At 41.0% G+C, this 27561-nt stretch overlaps 1 protein-coding gene across 3 annotated transcripts in view; it reads right to left on the bottom strand.

Moving 5' to 3' along the window:
• The window catches only part of LOC110528540 (TOX high mobility group box family member 2), a 207498-nt gene that overhangs the window by 12748 nt on the left and 167189 nt on the right, over window positions 1-27561 (bottom strand). For 2 of the 3 annotated variants that reach the window (XM_036984125.1, XM_036984126.1), the window contains 3 exons: window positions 19106-19345; window positions 16559-16789; window positions 1790-1870 (listed from right to left, as the gene is read on the bottom strand). In XM_036984125.1, the coding sequence (XP_036840020.1) occupies window positions 1790-1870; window positions 16559-16789; window positions 19106-19345 (552 nt within the window). The remainder of the gene's footprint in view (window positions 1-1789; window positions 1871-16558; window positions 16790-19105; window positions 19346-27561) is intronic. The other variant, XM_036984127.1, reaches the window with a different exon arrangement.

Here is a 27561-nt window from a genome sequence, read left to right as displayed (position 1 = left end):
CTCAGACAGTTCGTCAGTCAGTTCCTCAGTCAGTTCCTCAGGCAGTTCCTCAGTCAGTTCCTCAGGCAGTTCCTCAGGCAGTTCCTCAGTCAGTTCCTCAGTCAGTTCCTCAGGCAGTTCCTCAGTCAGTTCCTCAGTCAGTTCCTCAGGCATTTCCTCAGGCAGTTCCTCAGGCAGTTCCTCAGTCAGTTCCTCAGTCAGTTCCTCAGGCAGTTCAGGCAGTTCCTCAGGCATCCTCAGACAGTTCCTCAGTCAGTTCCTCAGTCAGTTCCTCAGGCAGTTTCTCATACAGTTCCTCAGGCAGTTCTTCAGGCAGTTCCTCAGGCAGTTGCTCAGGCAGCCCCAGGCAGATCCTCAGGCATTTCCTCAGGCAGTTCCTCAGGCAGTTCCTCAGTCAGTTCCTCAGTCAGTTCCTCAGGCAGTTCAGGCAGTTCCTCAGGCATCCTCAGACAGTTCCTCAGTCAGTTCCTCAGTCAGTTCCTCAGGCAGTTTCTCAGGCAGTTCCTCAGGCAGTTCTTCAGGCAGTTCCTCAGGCAGTTACTCAGGCAGTTCCTCAGTCAGTTCCTCAGTCAGTTCCTCAGGCAGTTTCTGAGGCAGTTCCTCAGGCAGTTCCTCAGGCAGTTTCTCAGGCAGTTCCTCAGACAGTTCCTCAGGCAGTTCCTCAGGCAGCCTCAGACAGTTCCTCAGGCAGTTCCTCAGTCAGTTCCTCAGTCAGTTCCTCAGTCAGTTCCTCAGGCAGCCTCAGGCATTTCTTCAATCAGTTCTTCAGGCAGTTCCTCAGTCAGTTCCTCAGGCAGCCTCAGGCAGTTCTTCAATCAGTTCTTCAGGCAGTTCCTCAGTCAGTTCATCAGTCAGTTCCTCAGTCAGTTCCTCAGGCAGCCTCAGGCAGTTCCTCAGTCAGTTCCTCAGGCAGCCTCAGTCAGTTCTTCAGGCAGTTCCTCAGTCAGTTCCTCAGGCAGTTCCTCAGGCAGTTCCTCAGGTGGCAGAACCAGGAGCCACCATACTAAGCAATGCTCACTCATGCCTCCACACACACACAGACACACACAGACACACACACAGACACACACAGACACACACACAGACACACACACACACAGACACACACAGACACACACATGAACATGCATACGTAAGAACGCACATAGGCATATACACCCTCTCTCAAGCACACAGACAGACACACACAGACAAACACACACACACAGACACACACACACACACACACACACACACAGACACACACACACACACAGACACAGACACACAGAAAGATATACACACACACAGACAGACACACAGACACGCACACCGACACACACACAGACACACACAGACACGCACACCAACACACACACAGACACGCACGAACACACACACACACAGACACGCACGAACACAGACAAACACAGACACACACACACAGACACACACAGACAAACACACACACACACAGACAAACACACACAGACACACACACAGACACACACAGAAAGATATACACACACACAGACACACACAGACACGCACACCGACACACACACAGACACGCACGCACAAACACACACACACACACAGACACACACACACAGTCCGTCCCCCCCCCCACACACACACACCTTTCGTCCATCCCGTCCTCTTGCCGTGTTGCAAATAACACAGACGAATAAAGGTGTGTGTGTCTGCGTGCGTGTGTGTTTCTGTGTGTGTGTCTGTGTGTGTGAGCATGTTTGTGTGTGTGTGTCTATGTGTGTGTGCATGTGTGTGTGTTTGCCCCCCCCGCCATTACCTTGGTAACCAGAGTGGCTCGGTACGTGGCCAGGGCTTTCAGGTACTCTTTCTTCGCCGCCTCTGTTTTCCTCTTGTAGCCCTGCGAGAGAGAGACAAACAGCAACAAAGCAGTGGTAAGTGACAAGGCGCTAAGCTAGGCTAAGCATTTTAAATGACATTTTGGTAATTTAGCAGACACACATGAACAAATACTCCAGTATATACTATGATATAAATACTATAGTATTCACTGTAGTGTTTTTGCGGCCTTTCCTGAAGTACTCACTCTAGTATTTACTGTAGTATACTGTAGTATTTACAGTTAACTATAGTATAAATACTGTAGTAAAATAAAACTGTAGTATATACTATATTATACAACGGGTGGGTCTAATCCTAAATACTGATTGGTTAAAACCGCATTCCAGCCGGTGTCTATACCACAAGTTACCACTGGCTAAATCTATGATGTTAAAATGCCTATTTATTCTGTTCCATTTGACTGCGCAATCCACTGTCTCATCAGCCAAGCAAGTTATAAACTTCATCTCCACTATAAAAAGCAGCCAGACATTATCTCACATTTCATTAAGACGAACATTTAGTTTTCAACAGCGATTTGTATAGGCTAGCTACCAAGCAAGGGATACGAACGTTGCCAGTCAGTATGGCAATGGAAAATTTAGAACGAACGACTGGGTCGCATCCATAGATACAGAACAAAAAGTCTGAACAACTGGGTCGCGTCTCTGGCAACTGAACCGATAGAACAAACGACCAGCCGGCTTGGGTAGCAACCCTAGAAATGTTGTGAATAAATTAATGAAAATAACGTTTTTAATTCAAATTTGTCAATCATTATTTGAATAGGTTGGTAACCGGCTCTACAAAAGTGATAATGCCCTTAAAGACAGTGTTTGGAGGATATATTGGCATGGTTTGCCATCCCTCGGCTTCTTCTCGGGCCTAACAACACCCGTGCCAATATATCCTCCATACACTCCATACACATTTGCACACACTGTACATAGATTTTTCTATTGTGTTATTGACTGTACGTTTGTTTATTCCATGTGTAACTCTGTGTTGTTGTTTTGGTTGCACTGCTTTGGTTTATCTTGGCCAGGTCGCAGTTGTAAATGAGAACTTGTTCTCAACTAGCCTACCTGGTTAAATAAAGGTGAAATAAAAATTAATTAAAAAAATGTAAACCCGGCTTCTTGGGCATTATCACTTAAGTAATTACTGTAGTGTTTTTTGCAGATTAATGTAGTATTTACTATAGTGTCTTTTGCAGATGGATGTAGTATTTACTATAGTGTTTTTGCAGATGAATGTAGTATTTACTATAGTGTTTTTGCAGATAAATGTAGTATTTACCATAGTGTTTTTGCAGATGAATGTAGTATTTACTATAGTGTTTTTGCAGATTAATGTAGTATTTACTATAGTGTCTTTTGCAGATGGATGTAGTATTTACTATAGTGTTTTTGCAGATGAATGTAGTATTTACTATAGTGTTTTTGCAGATAAATGTAGTATTTACTATAGTGTTTTTGCAGATGAATGTAGTATTTACTATAGTGTTTTTGCAGATAAATGTAGTATTTACTATAGTGTTTTTGCAGATAAATGTAGTATTTACTATAGTGTTTTTGCAGATAAATGTAGTATTTACTATAGTGTCTTTTGCAGATGGATGTAGTATTTACTATAGTGTTTTTGCAGATGAATGTAGTATTTACTATAGTGTTTTTGCAGATGAATGTAGTATTTACTATAGTGTTTTTGCAGATGAATGTAGTATTTACTATAGTGTTTTTGCAGATGAATGTAGTAATTACTATAGTGTTTTTGCAGATGAATGTAGTATTTACTATAGTGTTTTTGCAGATAAATGTAGTATTTACTATAGTGTTTTTGCAGATGAATGTAGTATTTACTATAGTGTTTTTGCAGATGAATGTAGTATTTACTATAGTGTTTTTGCAGATGAATGTAGTATTTACTATAGTGTTTTTGCAGATGAATGTAGTATTTACTATAGTGTTTTTGCAGATGAATGTAGTATTTACTATAGTGTTTTTGCAGATTAATGTAGTATTTACTATAGTGTTTTTGCAGATGAATGTAGTATTTACTATAGTGTTTTTGCAGATTAATGTAGTATTTACTATAGTGTTTTTGAAGATAAATGTAGTATTTACTATAGTGTTTTTGCAGATTAATGTAGTATTTACTATAGTGTTTTTGCAGATTAATGTAGTATTTACTATAGTGTTTTTGCAGATAAATGTAGTGTTTACTATAGTGTTTTTGCAGATTAATGTAGTATTTACTATAGTGTTTTTGCAGATTAATGTAGTATTTACTATAGTGTTTTTGCAGATGAATGTAGTATTTACTATAGTGTTTTTGCAGATGAATGTAGTATTTACTATAGTGTTTTTGCAGATGAATGTAGTATTTACTATAGTGTTTTTGCAGATGAATGTAGTATTTACTATAGTGTTTTTGCAGATGAATGTAGTATTTACTATAGTGTTTTTGCAGATGAATGTAGTATTTACTATAGTGTCTTTTGCAGATGAATGTAGTATTTACTATAGTGTTTTTGCAGATGAATGTAGTATTTACTATAGTGTTTTTGCAGATTAATGTAGTATTTACTATAGTGTTTTTGCAGATGAATGTAGTATTTACTATAGTGTTTTTGCAGATGAATGTAGTATTTACTATAGTGTTTTGCAGATGAATGTAGTATTTACTATAGTGTTTTTGCAGATGAATGTAGTATTTACTATAGTGTTTTTGCAGATGAATGTAGTATTTACTATAGTGTTTTTGCAGATGAATGTAGTATTTACTATAGTGTTTTTGCAGATGAATGTAGTATTTACTATAGTGTTTTTGCAGATGAATGTAGTATTTACTATAGTGTTTTTGCAGATGAATGTAGTATTTACTATAGTGCTTTTGCAGATGAATGTAGTATTTACTATAGTGTTTTTGCAGATGAATGTAGTATTTACTATAGTGTTTTTGCAGATGAATGTAGTATTTACTATAGTGTTTTTTGCAGATGAATGTAGTATTTACTATAGTGTTTTTGCAGATGAATGTAGTATTTACTATAGTGTTTTTTGCAGATGAATGTAGTATTTACTATAGTGTTTTTGCAGATGAATGTAGTATTTACTATAGTGTTTTTGGTTTATTATCTTTATCACTGAGGTTTTCTCTTTCAGGAAACCTACTGGAGAAACGCGAAAAGAGCAAATTTTCCATAACCTGTAGATGAGCAAGACTGCAGTCTGAACAGATAGTTCAGAGCTTCTACACTTTTCTACAACCTGCAGGGAACACAATATATGGTCTATATTTGGCATATAGGTTTCCAACTTCTAGGTGTCAAAAATTGGGATGTGGGGGAGGGGGGATGGGAAGTTTCTATGTAAATGATATGCTCTAGTATTTACTATAGTTAAGTGTTTTTGTGGACATTATTGTAGTGTTTACAACAATTGTTTTTTCCCCCAGATAATACTGTAGCATTTACTATACTATTCTAAAGAATACTACACCATTTTATAGTAAGTACTACACATGATTAAGGGATACTACAGTTTGTAGTATAGTATTCTGCAGTATACTACGGTTTACTATAGAATTCTATAGTAAGCACTGTAGTATTGTATAGTAAACGGTAGTATTTTTTAAATGTGGTTAGACTAAAATCACTCTGTTTTCTTGTTGTAGCCCTGCGAGAGACAGACAGAAAACAAAGCAGTGGTCTGTTTTTTACATACATTTTCATCATTTAGAACATTATCTTTTTGAAGCTAGGCATTTTACATACATTTTCATCATTTAGAACATTATCTTTTTAATGGCTAGGCGTTTTACATACATTTTTATCATTTAGAACATTATCTTTTTGAGGCTAGGCATTTTACATACATTTTCATCATTTAGAACATTATCTTTTTGAGGCTAGGCGTTTTACATACATTTTTATCATTTAGAAAATTCTCTTTTTGAGGCTAGGCGTTTTACATACATTTTTATCATTTAGAAAATTATCTTTTTGAGGCTAGGCGTTTTACATACATTTTCATAATTTAGAAAATGCTCTTTTTGAGGCTAGGCATTTTACATACATTTTTATCATTTAGAAAATGCTATTTTTAATGGCTAGGCTAGGCATTTTACATACATTTTTATCATTTAGAAAATGCTATTTTTAATGGCTAGGCTAGGCATTTTACATACATTTTTATCATTTAGAAAGTGCTATTTTTAATGGCTAGGCATTTTACATACATTTGTATCATTTAGCAGACACTATTTTTTTAAGTACAGGGCTAAAAGCCCTGGGGTCCTGTTCAGGAGGGTGTTACAGAACTTTCAGATAGAACAGAACAGAACAGATTGTCTGTCAGGTTGAATGGAGGATTTTCACCACACTAAATTCAACTCTGGTCCCTATTCCTTCCCAACCTAGAAGAAACAATATTTGACTCAATGATGCATATGGTATCAATACCATGTGAACCACTGGAAAAATAAACATCCCATTCAGTTTTGTGTTGGTTTTCCCACAGTGATCGAATATGTCTGAAGAGGATGTGCAGTTGAGGAAGAGAGGGAGGAGGAGAGGGATAACAGGGGGAGACGTGGCGTTTAGAGAGAGAGAGAGGGGTGTGATGAAATAAAGGTAGAAAACACCATTTGCCACTGCATTTCGCTACACCGTTTTTGCCTCCATTGAAGCAACACATCGCTAAATTAGAGCTGATGTCCCATCAAAGCATCTAGACGAGACAAAAATTCCAAACAGCATTAGGCAATGGACATCCGCCGAACAACCCTCAAATGATACACGTTCAGAAGGGGAATTCAGGTTAATATAATACCGTGTCAGTCATGTGCGGGTGCCAGCATTTGCCGAGGTTGAGACTGAGGCCCCCGTTCCTTTTTGATGGTAAGAAAACAAGAGTCCATCCTTAAATGGATGAAAAATCCCTTGCCTACGTCCCAAACGGCACCCTATTTACTAAATAGTGCATTACTTTCAAGTACAGTAGTGCACTGTGTAGGGAATAAGTTGACTGTCTTCCATGCACATTCCCGCTCTTGGATTCTCTAGGGAGTCCTTCTACAAAATAGACTGCATGAGCAGAGAGAGGATAACTCAAGTTCTCTTCATAGAGTTCTTATAGACAGGTCGTTCTCTGATAGAGATGGGTCAGAATTACCATTAGGCATTCATACGTTGCAAATGCACACAGACAAGCTAGCAACGAACACATGGGTGCGCTCACATCTGAAAGACACAGACACACACGGTGGATAAGGCACACACACACACACACACACACACACACACACACACACACACACACACGCACACTTGCACTGCAGCCTTCTATAGGGGGAGTAAAAAGAGGCTTTTGCTGATAGGCTGATGTTTATCCTCCCATCTCAATCATATATCTGCATTATTCTATTCTCTCCCTCTAATGACATGAACGTCAAAATAGAGCAGAGGGAGGAGGAGAGGAGTGACCATATATGGTGATGTGTCATCATTCGTTTCCACATTACAAATATTCATATCGAAATCTGTTAATATATACAAAAACATCTGGACATATATCTTAATCCTAGAACAAAAAAATTGAACAGACTGTGATGATATTTCTGGGTTGGAAGTTGCAACCGTAGCTCCTCAGCCCTTAAATAATGATAGAGCCGGCGCTGCCTATTTAACGAACCCCTAAGTACTCCCAGCAGCTTTCATTTCAAATTAATTTAACACAGCTAATGATTCGTCCGACGACGGATACTTTTAAATAAATTACCATGCCTAAGGATTCTCTAATTATTCCAAAGTGAGTGGATTCATTAGCGATTGAAGCCGTCAGAGGCTGCAGGTCGGGATGAATTAGAAATAACAAAGCTTCAAGGGAGCATATGCCACGGTCGTAATCCTGACACGGGGGGGTGTCCCACAAGAATTAGCCAGTAATTGTACCTTAATGAAATCTTCTTGTTTGATAACCAGTTAATTATAGGAGACAATAACTCCTGAACCCTTGCCGACACCAACTGAGTGATTACTCCCACAATCTCCCCCATCTCCCCCACAAAGAAGATGAAGAGAGAGACAGAGAAGGGATAGACGGAGGGAGAGACAGAGAAGGGATAGACGGAGGGAGAGAGAGGGAGAGACAGAGAAGGGATAGACGGAGGGAGAGACAGAGAAGGGATAGACGGAGGGAGAGAGAGGGAGAGACAGAGAAGAGATAGACGGAGGGAGAGACAGAGAAGAGATAGACAGAGGGAGACAGAGAAGGGATAGACGAAGGGAGAGACAGAGAAGGGATAGACGGAGGGAGAGACAGAGAAGGGATAGACTGAGGGAGAGACAGAGAAGAGATAGACGGAGGGAGAGACAGAGAAGGGATAGACGAAGGGAGAGACAGAGAAGGGATAGACGGAGGGAGAGACAGAGAAGGGATAGACGGAGGGAGAGACAGAGAAGGGATAGACAGAGGGAGAGAGAGGGAGAGACAGAGAAGGGATAGACTGAGGGAGAGATAGGGAGAGACAGAGAAGGGATAGACAGAGAGAGGGCAAGGTTGGGGAGGAGGGAGAAGGAGAGGAAGAGGGAGAGAAAGGATAGACAGAGGGAGAGATAGTGAGAGACAGAGAAGGGATAGACAGAGAGAGGGCGAGGTTGGGGAGGAGGGAGAAAGAGAGGGAGAGGGAGAGGGAGAGAAGGGATAGACGGAGGGAGAGACAGAGAAGGGATAGACTGAGGGAGAGATAGGGAGAGACAGAGAAGGAATAGACAGAGAGAGGGCAAGGTTGGGGAGGAGGGAGAAGGAGAGGAAGAGGGAGAGAAAGGATAGACAGAGGGAGAGATAGTGAGAGACAGAGAAGGGATAGACAGAGAGAGGGCGAGGTTGGGGAGGAGGGAGAAAGAGAGGGAGAGGGAGAGAAGGGATAGACAGAGGGAGAGACAGAGAAGGGATAGACTGAGGGAGAGATAGGGAGAGACAGAGAAGGAATAGACAGAGAGAGGGCGAGGTTGGGGAGGAGGGAGAAGGTGAGGGAGAGGGAGAGGGAGAGAAGGGATAGACGGAGGGAGAGATAGGGAGAGACAGAGAAGGGATAGACAGAGGGAGATATAGAGAGAGACAGAGAAGGGATAGACAGAGGGAGAGACAGAGAAGGAGGGATAGACAGAGGTAGAGACAGAGAAGGGATAGATGGAGGGAAAGACAGAGAAGGGATAGACAGAGGGAGAGAGAGAGAAGGGATAGACAGAGGGGGAGATAGGGAGAGACAGAGAAGGGATAGACGGAGGGAGAGATAAGAAGAGGATGGGGAGGAGGGAGAAAGAGAGGGAGAGGGGAAAAGAGAGGGGAAATTGAAGGAGGCAGGGTCATGGAGAGGGGAAAGGGAAAGAGAGAGCTAATTGAAGGAGGTAGGGGCGAGGGAGAGGAGAATAGGGTGGAAAAAAGAGAGGAAGAGGGGGATTAAAGGAGGTAGAGCAATTAAGAAATAGTTAGAAAGAAAGAGAGATGGAGAAAAGAGAGAGAGAGAGAGAGAGAGATGCAGAAAGGGGAGTAAGAGATATAGAGAGGGTTAGGTTCAAAAGCTTGTCTTTTGCCAGAACGACTGTGTTTCTCTCTCTCTTCTGACCTTTCACGGAAGCACATCTACAACACATCAGACTCAATTAAATAAAGCTAAGCACTTCTTTCCCCTTTCTAACTGTTTTTCTTTTATAGCCGTAAAACTGGGGATTGATCTGAATCTGAACAACAAAAAATAAAAAAGAAATTATTTTGGGAGGGGGCTGGAACACATTGAGGAATAACAACCTTGAGGAATTATTCCTTGAGGAATAACAAAGACAAATACACCGATTGATCTTAGACCACAGACCTCAGGGGATGAAATACTCTATATGAGAAAAGTTTCCGATGGGGCTATGAACATAAAATCCATTAAAAAAGATGCCTCTAATATGCTCAAGCACAGCTTGGCGAACAATAAGTCATGCAGTACAAAATAACTAAACGTGAACCGAGCTCACAGAATAACATAGTTTATGATGTTGATAAATCTGATACTAAATAAGATTCAGTGCTGCTATCTTATTATTTCAATTGGGAATGGCTTGTTTTCTAACACAGGTAATTGGAAACAGAGGGCATTCATTTGTTAAAACAAATATGTCTGTGGCAAGGGAATGTGTTTACATTCTAGTTATGCTGGCTCCAGAGGGTCTGTGGCATGAAAGTACACCTCATCAGTACTGTAGAACTGACAACAGTCAAACTCTAGAAGAAACAGCAATCATCAGTTTGAAAGTGTTTTTAATAGAATTTATGGTGTCACTCAGAGGAAGAAGCTCCTCCCCTTTGCATAATCTCTGTATGTGTAATCATCAACTTTGTATCATGATGATCTGTATCATCATCTCAAGTTGATTTGGCCGTTGTGGGCTAAAGAAGGTGATTTAACACATGACAGCACAACCCAATTGAGTACACTGTATAGGACAACATATCAAATGATTATTTCAACGGAAGAGTTTCCCTTTAACAGTCTTTATTATTATTATTATTATTTATTTTTTATTTACAGATAATCCTCCTGTGAAGGACAAATCCCTTGCAATGTAATCTTTGTTTGGAGAATAAAATTACATCAGAAAAGAGAGTGTTGAACATAAAATGTTGAAAGAGCCTGGACACCAGAGGGTTAAGAACCCAGCAAACAATAACATTTCAGGAACAGATGTCCTTGAGGCGGATTCAAGGACGAGGCAATTGCTAATCTAGTATTCTCAGCATGATCAAATCACCAGGGCAACAGATATAAATAAAAGTGCAGGAAATGAAGAATTCGCATTCAAGGGTGTCAGGAGCAAAATGAAGATTCATGCTGAAGAGGGCCTGGTGAAGGAGGCAAGAATTAACTGCAAATAAAAGGACACCCAGCCTCCCAATGTCCAGCTGTATAAAGTAGGTTTGGGGAAAAACACACTTACGGTGTGCGATGGCGATGCACTTTGTCATAGAGACAGGTGCTTTTATTTGACACGCAATAGGTCCCTGCCCGAGTGGATATTCTAAAAATAACACTCTTGTTTTGGACCGACATCATCAGACTATCTCATTTGTTGCTATGGTGTCCAAGTTTCTTAAATTTGACATTGCTGTAACTCTATGGGAAAGAGTATCCACAGTAATTACACTGCGCTTGCATTGCCATTGTAATTGATGTGTAATAATGAGATCTACATTGAGTATATACTTCATGAATAACATCTCGTTCCTTCATACACGACATGCATCACATTAGCCATGCATCACATAAGCTATGCATCACATAAGCCATGCATCACATAAGCCAGGCATCACATAAACCAGGCATCACATAAACCATGGGTCACATAAACCAGGCATCACATAAACCAGGCATCACATTAGCCATGCATCACATTAGCCATGCATCACATAAACCATGCATCACATTAGCCATGCATCACATTAGCCAGGCATCACATAAGCCATGCATCACATAAACCAGGCATCACATAAACCATGCATCACATAAGCCAGGCATCACATAAACCAGGCATCACATAAACCAGGCATCACATAAACCAGGCATCACATAAACCAGGCATCACATAAACCAGGCATCACATAAACCAGGCATCACATAAACCAGGCATCACATAAACCAGGCATCACATAAACCAGGCATCACATAAACCATGCATCACATAAGCCAGGCATCACATAAGCCATGCATCACATAAACCAGGCATCACATAAACCATGCATCACATAAGCCAGGCATCACATAAACCATGGGTCACATAAACCAGGCATCACATAAACCAGGCATCACATAAACCAGGCATCACATAAACCAGGCATCACATAAACCAGGCATCACATAAACCAGGCATCACATAAACCAGGCATCACATAAACCAGGCATCACATAAACCAGGCATCACATAAACCAGGCATCACATAAACCATGCATCACATAAGCCAGGCATCACATAAGCCATGCATCACATTAGCCATGCATCACATAAGCTATGCATGACATAAGCCAGGCATCACATAAACCATGGGTCACATAAACCAGGCATCACATAAACCAGGCATCACATAAACCAGGCATCACATTAGCCATGCATCACATTAGCCATGCATCACATAAACCATGCATCACATTAGCCAGGCATCACATTAGCCATGGATCACATAAACCAGGCATCACATAAACCAGGCATCACATTAGCCATGCATCACATTAGCCAGGCATCACATAAGCCATGCATCACGTAAGTCATGCATCACGTAAGCCAGGCATCACATAAGCCAGGCATCACATAAACCATGCATCACATAAACCAGGCATCACATAAGCCATGCATCACATAAACCATGCATGACATTAGCCAGGCATCACATTAGCCAGGCATCACATAAACCATGCGTCACATAAACCATGCATCAAATAAGCATATTGAGAGCTTGGGACTATAAGGTTATATCTGCATTTTGTCTAAATGTAGTTATTTACATTAGCCTTGTTCTGTTCAATGTTCTCTACCTTCGGAAAGTATTCAGACCCATGGACTTTTTCCACGTTGCTACGTTACAGCCTTGTTCTAAAATGGATTCAATAAAATGTTTTCTTCAGCAATCTACACAAAATACCCCATAATGACAAAGCAAAAACCTTTTTTTATTTGCAAATGTATTAAAAAGAAAAATCAGAAATACCTTATTTACATAACTATTCAGACTCTTTGGTATGAGACTCGAAATTGAGTTCAGGTGCATCCGGTTTCCATTGATCATCCTTGAGATGAGTCCACCTGTGGTAAATTCAATTGATTGGACATGATTTGGAAAGGCACACACCTGTCTATATACTGTAGCAGAATTGTTTTGATGTTTTTCAGCAGCAGGGACTGGGAGACTAGTACTGTGAGATCCTTGATGGAAACCTGCTCCAGAGCGCTCAGGACCTCAGACTGGGGTGAAGGTTCACCTTCCAACAGGACAACAACCCTAGGCACACAGCCAAGATAACGCAGGAGTGGCTTGGGGACAAGTCTCTGAATGTCCTTGAGTGGCCCAGCCAGAGCCCGGACTTGAACCCGATCGAACATCTCTGCAACGCTCCTCATCCAACCTGACAGAGCTTGAGAGGATCTGTAGAGAAGAATGGAAGACACCCCAAATACAGGTGGGCCAAGCTTGTAGCGTCATACCCAAGAAGACTCGAGGTTGTAATCGCTGCCAAAGGGGCTTCAACAAAGTACTGAGTAAAGGGTCTGAATACTTATGTAAATTTGATATTTTAGTTTGGAATATTTTATAAATTAGCAATAAAACCAATTTAATACATTTTAGAATAAGTCTGTAACGTAACAAAATGTGGAAAAAGTCAAATGGACTGAATACTTTCCGAATGCACTGCACTGTACTGTAAATACTGCAATGCATGTTGTTAAGTTCAAAAGAATACAAGATAAACATTGCTGATACCATTCAAACCAATGAGGGTTCGGAACTTTAAAGCCAATTATCTCAGAATAATATTTTTGCAGATAGAGCTCTCCATATGGTATCTAGTCTTTGGTTGTTTTGTTTCCAACCCTTTTAATCTATGGTGCAATTTGTATGGTGTCGTGTTTCACAGTATTCACCATTTATTGGTAAATAAAGGTGCTAAATATTAAAATGAAATGCATGGACATGACCTGTATGTGTTCCACAGTTCAAAGTTCAAATCAAGGCAAATAAGGACATTTTCATGACATTCATGATGCCCTTTCACTGCTCGTCATGCCATTAAAAACAGACGGCATTGAAACAATCTGGGAGCATTCATTTCTTCTACAAACCCCTCCCATGGGCTGAAATGGACAGATACTAATAAATTAGATATTAAGTTGACAGTTCAGCCCGAAATCAAAGTTCATCAGATGTTATCAGGCTTAAAAATTGATCTATTAATGGGATCAGTCCATATCCACAACATCGGTAGCGTAGATGCAGCTATATGGACGAGGTCTGGAAACTTCTGACACATTTTGATTTTGAAGTGAACTATCACTTTAAGGTTGATGGATGTGCTACTATTTGTGACTACAAATGAGATATTGATTTTCTTTGACATGAGCCTTTATTTTGCCTCCCCCTTTATGGTGAGAACAAAGATGATTGTCTAAGGTTTGTTGTTGGTTCAACTATTGTTTTCTGTGACGACTGTGTGAATATAACATTTCTTCTCATTGACAGGGGATTCTATGGAGCTCGTGTTCTGACAGACGCGTGAGGTGTTGGCTAGAGATGACTGTGTTTACTGACATTTAGCTACATTGGGATTATTGCCGGGGTGGCAGGGTAGCCTAGTGGTTAGAAAGTTGGACTAGTAACTTAAAGGTTGAAAGTTCAAATCCCCCAGCTGACAAGGTACAAATCTGTCATTCTGCCCCTGAACAGGCAGTTAACCCACTAGGCTAGGCTGTCACTGAAAATAAAAATGTGTTCTTAACTGACTTGCCTAGTTAAATAAAGGTAAAAAAATACACTGTTTGTTCAATATACTGTAGGCCTCCATGGTTCTGGCTAGAAGAAACAACTTAAGTGAAGGTTGCCCCTGTTGTGTACCTTTATGTTGTGTTTCACTGATCATATATCTTATCATATATATACATACATACAGTCGTGGCCAAAACATTTGAGAAGTACACAAATATTAATTTCCACAAAGTTTGCTGCTTCAGTGTCTTTAGATATTTTTGTCAGATGTTACAAGGAATACTGAAGTATAATTACAAGCATTTCATGTGTCAAAGGCTTTTATTGACAATTACATGAAGTTGATGCAAAGAGTATTTTTCAAGACCTCTGCAATCTGCCCTGGCATGCTGTCAATTAACTTCTGGGCCACATCCTGACTGATGGCAGCCCATTCTTGCATAATCAATGCTTGGAGTTTGTCAGAATTTTTTTTTTTTTTGTTTGTCCACCCGCCTCTTGAGGATTGACCACAAGTTCTCAATGGGATTAAGGTCTGGAGAGTTTTCTACCCATGGACCCTAAATATTGATGTTTTGTTCCCCGAGCCACTTAGTTATCACTTTTGCCTTATGGCAAGGTTCTCCATCATGCTGGAAAAGGCAGTGTTCGTCACCAAACTGTTCCTGGATGGTTGGGAGAAGTTTCTCTCAGAGGATGTGTTGGTACGATTCTTTATTCAGGGCTGTGTTCTTAGGCAAAATTGTGAGTGAGCCCACTCCCTTGGCTGAGAAGCAACCCCACACATGAATGGTCTCAGGATGTTTTACTGTTGGCATGACACAAGACTGATGGCAGCGCTCTCCTTGTCTTCTCCGGACAAGCTTTTTTTCTGGATGCCCCAAACAATCGGAAAGGGGATTCATCAGTGAAAATGACTTTACCCCAATCCTCAGCAGTCCAATCCCTGTACCTTTTGCAGAATATCAGTCTGTTCCTGATGTTTTTCCTGGAGAGAAGTGGCTTCTTTGCTGCCTTTCTTGACACTAGGCCATCCTCCAAAAGTCTTCATCTCACTGTGCGTGCAGATGCACTCACACCTGCCTGCTGCCATTCCTGAGCAAGCTCTGTACTGCTGGTACCCTGATCCCTTCAGCTGAATCAACTTTAGGAGACGGTCCTGGCGCTTGCTGGACTTTCTTGGGCGCCCTGAAGCCTTCTTCACAACAATTGAACCGCTCTCCTTGAAGGTCTTGATGATCCGATAAATGGATGATTTAGGTGCAATCTTACTGGCAGCAATATCCTTGCCTGGAAAAGGCATTTTTGTGCAACGCAATGATGACGGCACGTGTTTCCTTGCAGGTAACCATGACTGACAAAACAATGATTATAAGCACCACCCTCCTTTTGAAGCTTCCAGTCTGTTATTCAAACTCAATCAGCATGACAGAGTGATCTCCAGCCTTGTTCTCGTCAACACTCACACCTGTGTTAACGAGATAATCACTGACATGATGTCAGCTGGTCCTTTTGTGGCATGGCTGAAATGCAGTGGAAATATTTTTGGGGGATTCAGTTCATTTGCATGACAAAGAGGAACTTGACAATTAATTGCAATTCGTCTGATCACTCTTCATAACATTCTGGAGTAGATGCAAATTGCTATTATACAAACTGAGGTTGCAGACTTTGTGAAAATTAATATTTGTGTCATTCTCCAAACTTTTGGCCAGGACTGTTGGACTTGATCCACTCATTTCGGAGTGTGTGGGTGTGTGTGTGATCAGCGTGTCAGTTGCCAGTCCAGAATTATGTATTGGTGTGTGTGTTCAGTGTGTGTGTGTATAAACATGTATGTATTGGTGCGTGTGTATAAACGTGTATGTATTGGTGTGTGTGTGTATAAACATGTATGTATCTTTTATTTATTTAACTAGGCAAGTCAGTTAAGAACAAATTCGTATTTTCAATGACGGCCTAGGAACAGTGGGTTAACTGCCTTGTTCAGGGGCAGAACGACAGATTTGTACCTTGTCAGCTCAGGGGTTTGAACTTGCAACCTTTCGGTTACTAGTCCAACACTCTAACCACTAGGCTACCCTGCCACCCCTTGTGTGTGTTCAGTGTGTGTGTGTATAAACGTGTATGTATTGGTGTTTGTGTTCAGTGTGTGTGTGTATAAACGTGTATGTATTGGTGTGCACCTGTTTTGCCTCCTCTCCCAGGCTGTCCCACATGGAGGCCACGATCTTGGACACGTCCCCAAAGGTGGCGTTGGGATTGGAGCTCTTGATGGCCGCCTGGGTGTCCCTGAAGAAGAGGGCGTAGGCCGACACGGGTTTCGACGGCTCGTTGGGGTCCTTTTTCTTCTTCTTCTTCTGCGGTTTGGTCTTGGGCTTCATCATCTCTGAGGAAGGCCGCTTCTCGCCCGTCATCTGGAAGAAGATTTAAAAAAACTATGCATTTGTCTCCTGTCTTTCTGTTTGAAGACTGAACAATAAGACAACTGCTCACTCACAGAGAATTATACTGTATGACACGGGTAAGAAACGCAGTATCAACTGTTCCCTTTCGACAGTGCTCTCCACAATGGTATGCTATCATTATGTACATTCTCCTCTCTACTACCTGAGGAGAGCAACAGAACACAGTGACAAGACACTCCCCACTCCTCTCACTTCACACCTCAGTGCACAGCTCCTTCCGTTGGTAACGTTTCACTGCCTCACGTAGACAAATGAACATGGTCAGTGTGCCAACTCATCCGTGTCAATGCCCACCAGACAGCTCAAACAAGCTTGCATCTCCAACATCAAGAGATGAGTTGCCAGTCCAGTGTAAGCATAAGTATGACTTACCTCTTATCTTACTTACTAAGTTAATAGACAATAATGTTTATGAACTTTTGCTGCGAAAAACAAAAGAAAACTCATTTAGACTCCATTTTCATCGTAATGACTTGTTTGATTAAATCCATTGCAAGTAATTGAGACATCCACAGTGAAAAAATAAATTGCAAACAACTCCCCTCTTAAACTACGATTTAAAGTAGTACTCGGTTTGATTTAGAATTCTCAGGAAAGAAACATTCAATGTCACAAGCTAAACCTGTTCACATCAAACACAGAACATTGTATTTACTTGTAAGAACATGTATTTACAGTATGATACTCTTTTGCTTTGAATTGTACTCTATGAAAATAAACTGAGATTCAGTCTCTCAAACCTAATATAACACTACCATTATCCATTCCAACTTAAACTGGGCGTTTTTCTTCAGCAATACGTTGTTTACATTGTCAAAAATGATTTATCAAAACAACACAAACGCATTTCTCCCCGGACTAGGTAAAACTGTACATTTCTCACCTAACATTCCCGACGGCAGTCTTCTTTAAAGAGTTTCATTACGATAATAGATTCCAACTTTTGTGCAACGGAGCAAAATGTATTCAAAATCACCTCTGTTTCTACTAGCTTTGATGTGGATGTTGAATACATTGGAGGCTAATGGAATTATATACTGATGGTAATCGTTTTTTATTCATACATGGACAGTCATGCACAGTGGGGAGCTTGTATGGTGGAGAAAATATTGTGTTGCAGAAAATGTGCCGGTCTAACGTTGTATCACTCTGTGCTTGAGGCTGATAAATATGCAACAACACTATAGAAACCCCCGGATTCAATTACACGTTCATGTTCTTCTGTTCTAATCCCCCAGGTTAATGGAAACAAATCCAATGAGAGCCCTGATTGGTGAGTCATTTCTGTATGCTCTGTTGTATGGATTTACATAAATTAAATTAATGTCACTTATTGAGTATTTATTCCTGTGTCCTTGTTTCAAATGAAAGAGCTGTGAGGGATTGAGGCACACATATACTCCCTCAAGCTTTCCTGTCCTTTTCAACTTGTTTACCCCACAGCGGAGAAACACATCTATTGATAGGTGTGTAGAGGTCTAGAACACTACAGTACACAATATAGAAGAGTGCTGCTTCAAGACATTTGGTTTGGAACTACAGTACGTTGCCTCAAGTTCTATCTCCCATATTTAATAGAGACGTATTACAGACGAATACAGACAAAAACATCCAAATGCATCCCTGTTGCCATTGATGCAATATAAAGAATTGAACAGAGCTTCTGTTAATCGCTATGGAGAGGGCCTAGAGAACAGCAACAATACCAGTTATGTGAACATATATAAAGCAACAAGGGAATTTAAACAAAATGATCCACAACATAACTGGAAAGGGAGTGAGAAGTTGTTTGTCCATGATCCTTTCTTGATGTGACAATTAACAATGTGCAATTAAGGAGGTGACATGGTGATAACAGATTCTCAGCAAATCCCACATTACGGGAACAATTCAAGTGAAATAATTTAGACAGCAAAACAATTATAACAAAAATAAAAAATAAAAAGCTGCATTACTTTCAGTTTGAACTAGGATTTGAAGCCAATATTTAAAAAAACACCAGATGGTCCTTTATTACCTATGAGATTGGAGATACGTAGGCTCTCAGAAATACACTAGCTTGTTGAATAATTGCCATAAAATCACTGTCATTCTGCCATACATACATACACAAATTCACACAATCCTGTCTGAAAAAAAATCTAGTTATAGATTAACCACTATTTGACAATTTCCTTCAGCCGTGCAACACCCAATACCAACGACAGCAACACCCTGACTTTCCCTAGATTCAGCGAAATCAAAGAAGCATTGCCACATCAGTACCTTATGGTGGGAATCGGTTTCCTCTTCCTGTGTAGAGCTCGAGGGAGAGGGTGTGGCTGATTTACTTCCAGGAGGTGAGGGAGAACCATGGGTAAGAGCGCTCCGGCCAACCTGAGAGTTCAGTTGAGACAGTGCACTCATGGGCTGATGGGACAGTATCCTAGGTGACATGTTTATCAGATGGGGGTTGTGACGGCTGAGGTCATAATGTGAGCCGTCGTGGCGAGTCATCTCCTGGATCTGGGTGAGAGAAGAAGACCAGCTTTACTACTTTAACTTCATCACTTGTACAGTATTTTCCCAATTTGCCTAAAAACTTAAAAACTTGGCGCCTGCGTTAAGGAGGGAAAGCGGTAGGTAGGAGATCAGAGAAAGTGAGTGTGTCGTTCCCAGGTTCACTGGTCCCACTGATCTCCTTAGGACTGGTCGGAAGCCAACTTATCTTGATTTTCCCACTCTCCTCAGTCACAATTGAAACACACACCATGAGTTCCTCCACTAAATTGCACTTTTCTGGCCATTTTTATCTTGATTGTGCTTTGAGGCAAGATTTGATGTGTTAAATGTCAAGTCTAGTGCTGAGGTGCAAATGACCTTGAACAACATACAGTATCATTAATCACACCAGCAACCACACCAACAATCACACCAACAATCAGCAATCAAAGACTATCTGTTCCAAACCCAACTGAATAAATCACATAATGTTCAAAGTATGTTCAAAGTGAGATGGGAGGCGTCTTGCCACTGTATGACATCATCAGGATCATTTGGGACCCCCAGGTGACAACATGGTCAACGTTTAGTCAGATTTTCCACTACCAGGATGGTTCACAGCACAACATGGTCAACGTTTAGTCTGATTTTCCACTACCAGGATGGTTCAGAGCACAACATGGTCAACGTTTAGTCTGATTTTCCACTACCAGGATGGTTCAGAGCACAACATGGTCAACGTTTACTCTGATTTTCCACTACCAGGATGGTTCAGAGCACAACATGGTCAACGTTTACTCTGATTTTCCACTACCAGGATGGTTCAGAGCACAACATGGTCAACGTTTACTCTGATTTTCCACTACCAGGATGGTTCAGAGCACAACATGGTCAACGTTTAGTCTGATTTTCCACTACCAGGATGGTTCAGAGCACAACATGGTCAACGTTTAGTCTGATTTTCCACTACCAGGATGGTTCAGAGCACAACATGGTCAACGTTTAGTCTGATTTTCCACTACCAGGATGGTTCAGAGCACAACATGGTCAACGTTTAGTCTGATTTTCCACTACCAGGATGGTTCAGAGCACAACATGGTCAACGTTTACTCTGATTTTCCACTACCAGGATGGTTCAGAGCACAACATGGTCAACGTTTACTCTGATTTTCCACTACCAGGATGGTTCAGAGCACAACATGGTCAACGTTTAGTCTGATTTTCCACTACCAGGATGGTTCACAGCACAACATGGTCAACGTTTACTCTGATTTTCCACTACCAGGATGGTTCAGAGCACAACATGGTCAACGTTTACTCTGATTTTCCACTACCAGGATGGTTCAGAGCACAACATGGTCAACGTTTACTCTGATTTTCCACTACCAGGATGGTTCAGAGCACAACATGGTCAACGTTTAGTCTGATTTTCCACTACCAGGATGGTTCACAGCACAACATGGTCAACGTTTACTCTGATTTTCCACTACCAGGATGGTTCAGAGCACAACATGGTCAACGTTTAGTCTGATTTTCCACTACCAGGATGGTTCAGAGCACAACATGGTCAACGTTTAGTCTGATTTTCCACTACCAGGATGGTTCAGAGCACAACATGGTCAACGTTTAGTCTGATTTTCCACTACCAGGATGGTTCAGAGCACAACATGGTCAACGTTTAGTCTGATTTTCCACTACCAGGATGGTTCAGAGCACAACATGGTCAACGTTTAGTCTGATTTTCCACTACCAGGATGGTTCACAGCACAACATGGTCAACGTTTAGTCTGATTTTCCACTACCAGGATGGTTCAGAGCACAACATGGTCAACGTTTACTCTGATTTTCCACTACCAGGATGGTTCACAGCACAACATGGTCAACGTTTAGTCTGATTTTCCACTACCAGGATGGTTCACAGCACAACATGGTCAACGTTTACTCTGATTTTCCACTACCAGGATGGTTCACAGCACAACATGGTCAACGTTTAGTCTGATTTTCCACTACCAGGATGGTTCACAGCACAACATGGTCAACGTTTACTCTGATTTTCCACTACCAGGATGGTTCAGAGCACAACATGGTCAACGTTTACTCTGATTTTCCACTACCAGGATGGTTCAGAGCCAACATGGTCAACGTTTAGTCTGATTTTCCACTACCAGGATGGTTCAGAGCACAACATGGTCAACATTTAGTCTGATTTTCCACTACCAGGATGGTTCAGAGCACAACATGGTCAACGTTTACTCTGATTTTCCACTACCAGGATGGTTCAGAGTACAACATGGTCAACGTTTAGTCTGATTTTCCACTACCAGGATGGTTCAGAGCACAACATGGTCAACGTTTAGTCTGATTTTCCACTACCAGGATGGTTCAGAGCACAACATGGTCAACGTTTACTCTGATTTTCCACTACCAGGATGGTTCAGAGCACAACATGGTCAACGTTTAGTCTGATTTTCCACTACCAGGATGGTTCAGAGCACAACATGGTCAACGTTTAGTCTGATTTTCCACTACCAGGATGGTTCAGAGCACAACATGGTCAACGTTTACTCTGATTTTCCACTACCAGGATGGTTCAGAGCACAACATGGTCAACGTTTACTCTGATTTTCCACTACCAGGATGGTTCAGAGCACAACATGGTCAACGTTTACTCTGATTTTCCACTACCAGGATGGTTCAGAGCACAACATGGTCAACGTTTACTCTGATTTTCCACTACCAGGATGGTTCAGAGCACAACATGGTCAACGTTTAGTCTGATTTTCCACTACCAGGATGGTTCAGAGCACAACATGGTCAACGTTTACTCTGATTTTCCACTACCAGGATGGTTCAGAGCACAACATGGTCAACGTTTAGTCTGATTTTCCACTACCAGGATGGTTCAGAGCACAACATGGTCAACGTTTAGTCTGATTTTCCACTACCAGGATGGTTCAGAGCACAACATGGTCAACGTTTACTCTGATTTTCCACTACCAGGATGGTTCAGAGCTTAACATGGTCAACGTTTAGTCTGATTTTCCACTACCAGGATGGTTCAGAGCCAACATGGTCAACGCTTAGTCTGATTTTCCACTACCAGGATGGTTCAGAGCACAACATGGTCAACGTTTAGTCTGATTTTCCACTACCAGGATGGTTCAGAGCACAACATGGTCAACGTTTACTCTGATTTTCCACTACCAGGATGGTTCAGAGCAGAACATGGTCAACGTTTAGTCTGATTTTCCACTACCAGGATGGTTCAGAGCACAACATGGTCAACGTTTAGTCTGATTTTCCACTACCAGGATGGTTCAGAGTACAACATGGTCAACGTTTACTCTGATTTTCCACTACCAGGATGGTTCAGAGCACAACATGGTCAACGTTTAGTCTGATTTTCCACTACCAGGATGGTTCAGAGCACAACATGGTCAACGTTTAGTCTGATTTTCCACTACCAGGATGGTTCAGAGCACAACATGGTCAACGTTTACTCTGATTTTCCACTACCAGGATGGTTCAGAGCACAACATGGTCAACGTTTAGTCTGATTTTCCACTACCAGGATGGTTCAGAGCACAACATGGTCAACGTTTAGTCAGATTTTCCACTACCAGGATGGTTCAGAGCACAACATGGTCAACGTTTAGTCTGATTTTCCACTACCAGGATGGTTCAGAGCACAACATGGTCAACGTTTAGTCTGATTTTCCACTACCAGGATGGTTCAGAGCACAACATGGTCAACGTTTAGTCTGATTTTCCACTACCAGGATGGTTCACAGCACAACATGGTCAACGTTTAGTCTGATTTTCCACTACCAGGATGGTTCAGAGCACAACATGGTCAACGTTTAGTCTGATTTTCCACTACCAGGATGGTTCACAGCACAACATGGTCAACGTTTAGTCTGATTTTCCACTACCAGGATGGTTCAGAGCACAACATGGTCAACGTTTAGTCAGATTTTCCACTACCAGGATGGTTCAGAGCACAACATGGTCAACGTTTAGTCTGATTTTCCACTACCAGGATGGTTCACAGCACAACATGGTCAACGTTTAGTCTGATTTTCCACTACCAGGATGGTTCAGAGCACAACATGGTCAACGTTTACTCTGATTTTCCACTACCAGGATGGTTCAGAGCACAACATGGTCAACGTTTACTCTGATTTTCCACTACCAGGATGGTTCAGAGCACAACATGGTCAACGTTTAGTCTGATTTTCCACTACCAGGATGGTTCAGAGCACAACATGGTCAACGTTTACTCTGATTTTCCACTACCAGGATGGTTCACAGCACAACATGGTCAACGTTTACTCTGATTTTCCACTACCAGGATGGTTCAGAGCACAACATGGTCAACGTTTAGTCTGATTTTCCACTACCAGGATGGTTCACAGCACAACATGGTCAACGTTTAGTCTGATTTTCCACTACCAGGATGGTTCACAGCACAACATGGTCAACGTTTAGTCTGATTTTCCACTACCAGGATGGTTCAGAGCACAACATGGTCAACGTTTACTCTGATTTTCCACTACCAGGATGGTTCAGAGCACAACATGGTCAACGTTTACTCTGATTTTCCACTACCAGGATGGTTCACAGCACAACATGGTCAACGTTTAGTCTGATTTTCCACTACCAGGATGGTTCAGAGCACAACATGGTCAACGTTTACTCTGATTTTCCACTACCAGGATGGTTCAGAGCACAACATGGTCAACGTTTAGTCTGATTTTCCACTACCAGGATGGTTCAGAGCACAACATGGTCAACGTTTAGTCTGATTTTCCACTACCAGGATGGTTCAGAGCACAACATGGTCAACGTTTACTCTGATTTTCCACTACCAGGATGGTTCAGAGCACAACATGGTCAACGTTTAGTCTGATTTTCCACTACCAGGATGGTTCAGAGCACAACATGGTCAACGTTTACTCTGATTTTCCACTACCAGGATGGTTCAGAGCACAACATGGTCAACGTTTAGTCTGATTTTCCACTACCAGGATGGTTCACAGCACAAGCTCTGCTCATAGAACATTAGCCTATAGACTAAAATTACTCTGGTTGGTCATTTAAGTAGAAAAAATACTGCACTTCCAAGTTAATTTTTGGAAGTTGACCCATTTAAAGGAGGATACATGCTTTCAACTGATTAAAGAGAGTCCTCATGAAGTAACACCCTTAGTAGTCTAACAGATCTACAATAAAAATACATTCAAAATCTATCAGGACATACACGAGCCAAAGCAGGCCGTAATGCAAGCATAACTTGGGAATGTTTGTCAATTTACAGATCAGAAAGTGATCAACTAGCATTTATAAGCCCTGTTAAACATTCATGAGTTAAATAATACATTCCACATTAGTGCTGTGCTAAAAAGATCTAATTGCAGGGGCCCTAGCATATGAGATCTTGATCAACACAAGTAGAGCCTCTGAGATGAAGGGTCTACAGCGCTGTAATCATAATTGGCCCCAGTAGGTTGCTGAGAATAAAATGTACTGGTAATGTAATGTTTAACAGACTCTATGCTTTGAAAACCCCAAAAATATTTACAGGACGTAAGATTTTTTTTGTTTCCCTCAGCAGCAGCTTACAAAAAGCTGCCTGAACAAAGACATTCCTCTTGCATTTCAAATAACCGTATTTTAACCTCACCCCAACACAAAACAGTATTTTCCAAACTCAAATCATAATTCAAAACACCATCACTCCACTTTTCAAACATGGTGAATAGCTTTAGCAAAAAAAGAGAAAGGAAAAAAAAAATCCATTAATTATCCATTTTCGGTGGAGATGCTCTTTAAGGGTCTTCACAAACCAAGAAGCGTTGAAAAAACAATTAATCAAACATGAATGGCCTATTATAACTACTGCAGACCTATTTCCATAGCAACAGCCTCTGGGTGAAATGATCACCCTTTAATCTGAGCACACTATGCTTCATATAAACAAACAAAAGAGACCTGTGGAACAGAAAAGTAGTAGAGTGGTAAGGTACAGGGGTCCTCTGTAGTTTCCTATTTGGATCTATCTGTTTTAATAGAACTGTGGCGGGGTTCTTGGAACAAGAGGAATTACCTATCTAATTCTTATTGTTTGAGGAAGAAGAGGCCATAGCAGACTACTCAATCATTTCCCTTTCAATCAAACATGAATAATTCATGATATTTGTTTGGAATGCAGTAATAGACACATTTTGCCACTATTCATATTCTAACTGGTTCTTCGTAGCATTTGCTTAAATTCTAGTTCCCTTTTCACTAAAGCTGAGTGCCCAAATGTAAAATATGGGGCATAAAAGTCAGATAGTAATATTATACAAAATATGACCTTATAAACCTGATTTTGATTAGTTGATCAATCACTTGGAAAGCAGGATGTTGTAGTATTTATACATGTCAGGAGCTTCAGACTGTGAATTTATTACAAATCTAAACTCTTAAAATAGTTCATTTCTAAAATATATTCTCTTCTCCTCATATATTGCAAATAAAAGGCATCTCTTTGTGAGAAATGAGTTGAATAAATGCACCAAGGTTAGTACACCTTGCATTGGGTTCTGATGGTGTGTGCAAACACTGTATCGACTGTATTCCCTTGTGCAATCACCAAAACCACGCCAACACAAGAAAATAGCAATTATGGGAGCAAAAGGTACATTGAGAAGTAAACAGCAGAAGCATCGTGTCAATTTAAACTAAGGGGTTTCATCCATGTATAAGGTAAACATATACAGCGTACACTGTAGTTTCTTTTGCATGTTGTCAATTCAAAGAAATTGAATTTGGCCCTCTAAAAACTAAGGAGCAGTACAGAACGCGTCTTGTTAATACACTGAACAAAAATATAAACTCAACAATTGTTGGGGATGTTATTGAGTTACAGTTCATATAAGGAAATCAGTCAATTGAAATATATTCATTAGGCCCTAAACTATGGATTTCACATGACTGGAAATACACATACACATCTGTTGGTCACAGATAACTTTAAAAAAGGCAGGGGTGTGGATCAGAGGGGCGTAGTCAGTATCTGGTGTGACCACCATTTATTGTCCCCAGAACAAGGTACACCTGAGTAATGATCATGCTGTTTAATCAGCTTCTTGATATGTCACACCTGTCAGGTGGATGGATTATCTTGGTAAAGGAGAAATGCTCACTAACAGAAATGTAAACAAATTTTAGAGAAATGTTTTATTGAATATTTCTGGGATGTTTTATTTCAGCTCATGAACCATGGGACCAACACTTTATGTTGCGTTTTATATTTCTGTTCAGTAGAGTATTACCTTTTACATTTCACGGCATTAAGATATGAACACCATAATGAAGAACCTCTATACAGTACATGTAGAAACCCTATTAGTGCAACGCGACATGATCACCAGTCACATAATTACACAACAGTTGTCTAACCAAATAGTTATCTTTAAGGCACTTTTATTAAATGTTTTGGAGTGTTTTCTGTTTGCCATTTCAGACTCAGAGAGAGAGAGAGAGAGAAAGCAGTCACCCTGAGCTAAATAAAGTAGGTGGGTGATGGCTGTACAAACATTATGACGGAGTCTCACAAAGGTTGCCTGTTGCCATAGGTACTGTATGCTAATTCGTAAACGGTATCATCGCTGTACGTGGGGGGGGGGTGCTGTCTGGGTAACAGGCTTCATTTGGCCATTACTGTCTGACTCGCATCCCCACCAGGACAGACAGACAACATGTTCTCTTCATTCTAATAGGGCGATGATGTAATAAATTAGCCATCTCCATTGTGAAAGGAGAATTTTGCTTTATTCTTTTACACTTCTGGATGTAAAAGTCACACAAACACATGTATGTATGCATACACACACACAAAGCCTTCAGACAGTTTGATATTGCATTTCCAACGTCCAGAATGAACAGCCAGCTGACCCTAACTGTGATGCAAAGGCAAGCAGGACAAAACTTTGGGGCAAATCTGTTTCCCTCTCTCCGCTGTTGTTATGGTTGCCATGTTTTGTATTCACATCCTGTGCATCATAGTGAAATGAGAGTCAAATAACAAAAGCTTTCCAATTATGACGGGACATCAGAAAGCTTATGATCCTCTAGCTTTACCTTTGAAATGGTTTCGTCGCAGCTCAGATTGCCTGCACCATATGATTTAGCTAAGGAGATCTGACCAGCAACTGTAATACCACATTGAAGGAAATTACAGAGCTAGAGCTTCA

The sequence above is a fragment of the Oncorhynchus mykiss genome, chromosome 7 (genome assembly GCF_013265735.2).
Source record: "Oncorhynchus mykiss isolate Arlee chromosome 7, USDA_OmykA_1.1, whole genome shotgun sequence".
NCBI lineage: Eukaryota > Metazoa > Chordata > Actinopteri > Salmoniformes > Salmonidae > Oncorhynchus > Oncorhynchus mykiss.
The sequence above is the reverse complement of the archived record's forward strand: the minus strand, read 5'-3'. Positions and strand labels throughout refer to the sequence as shown.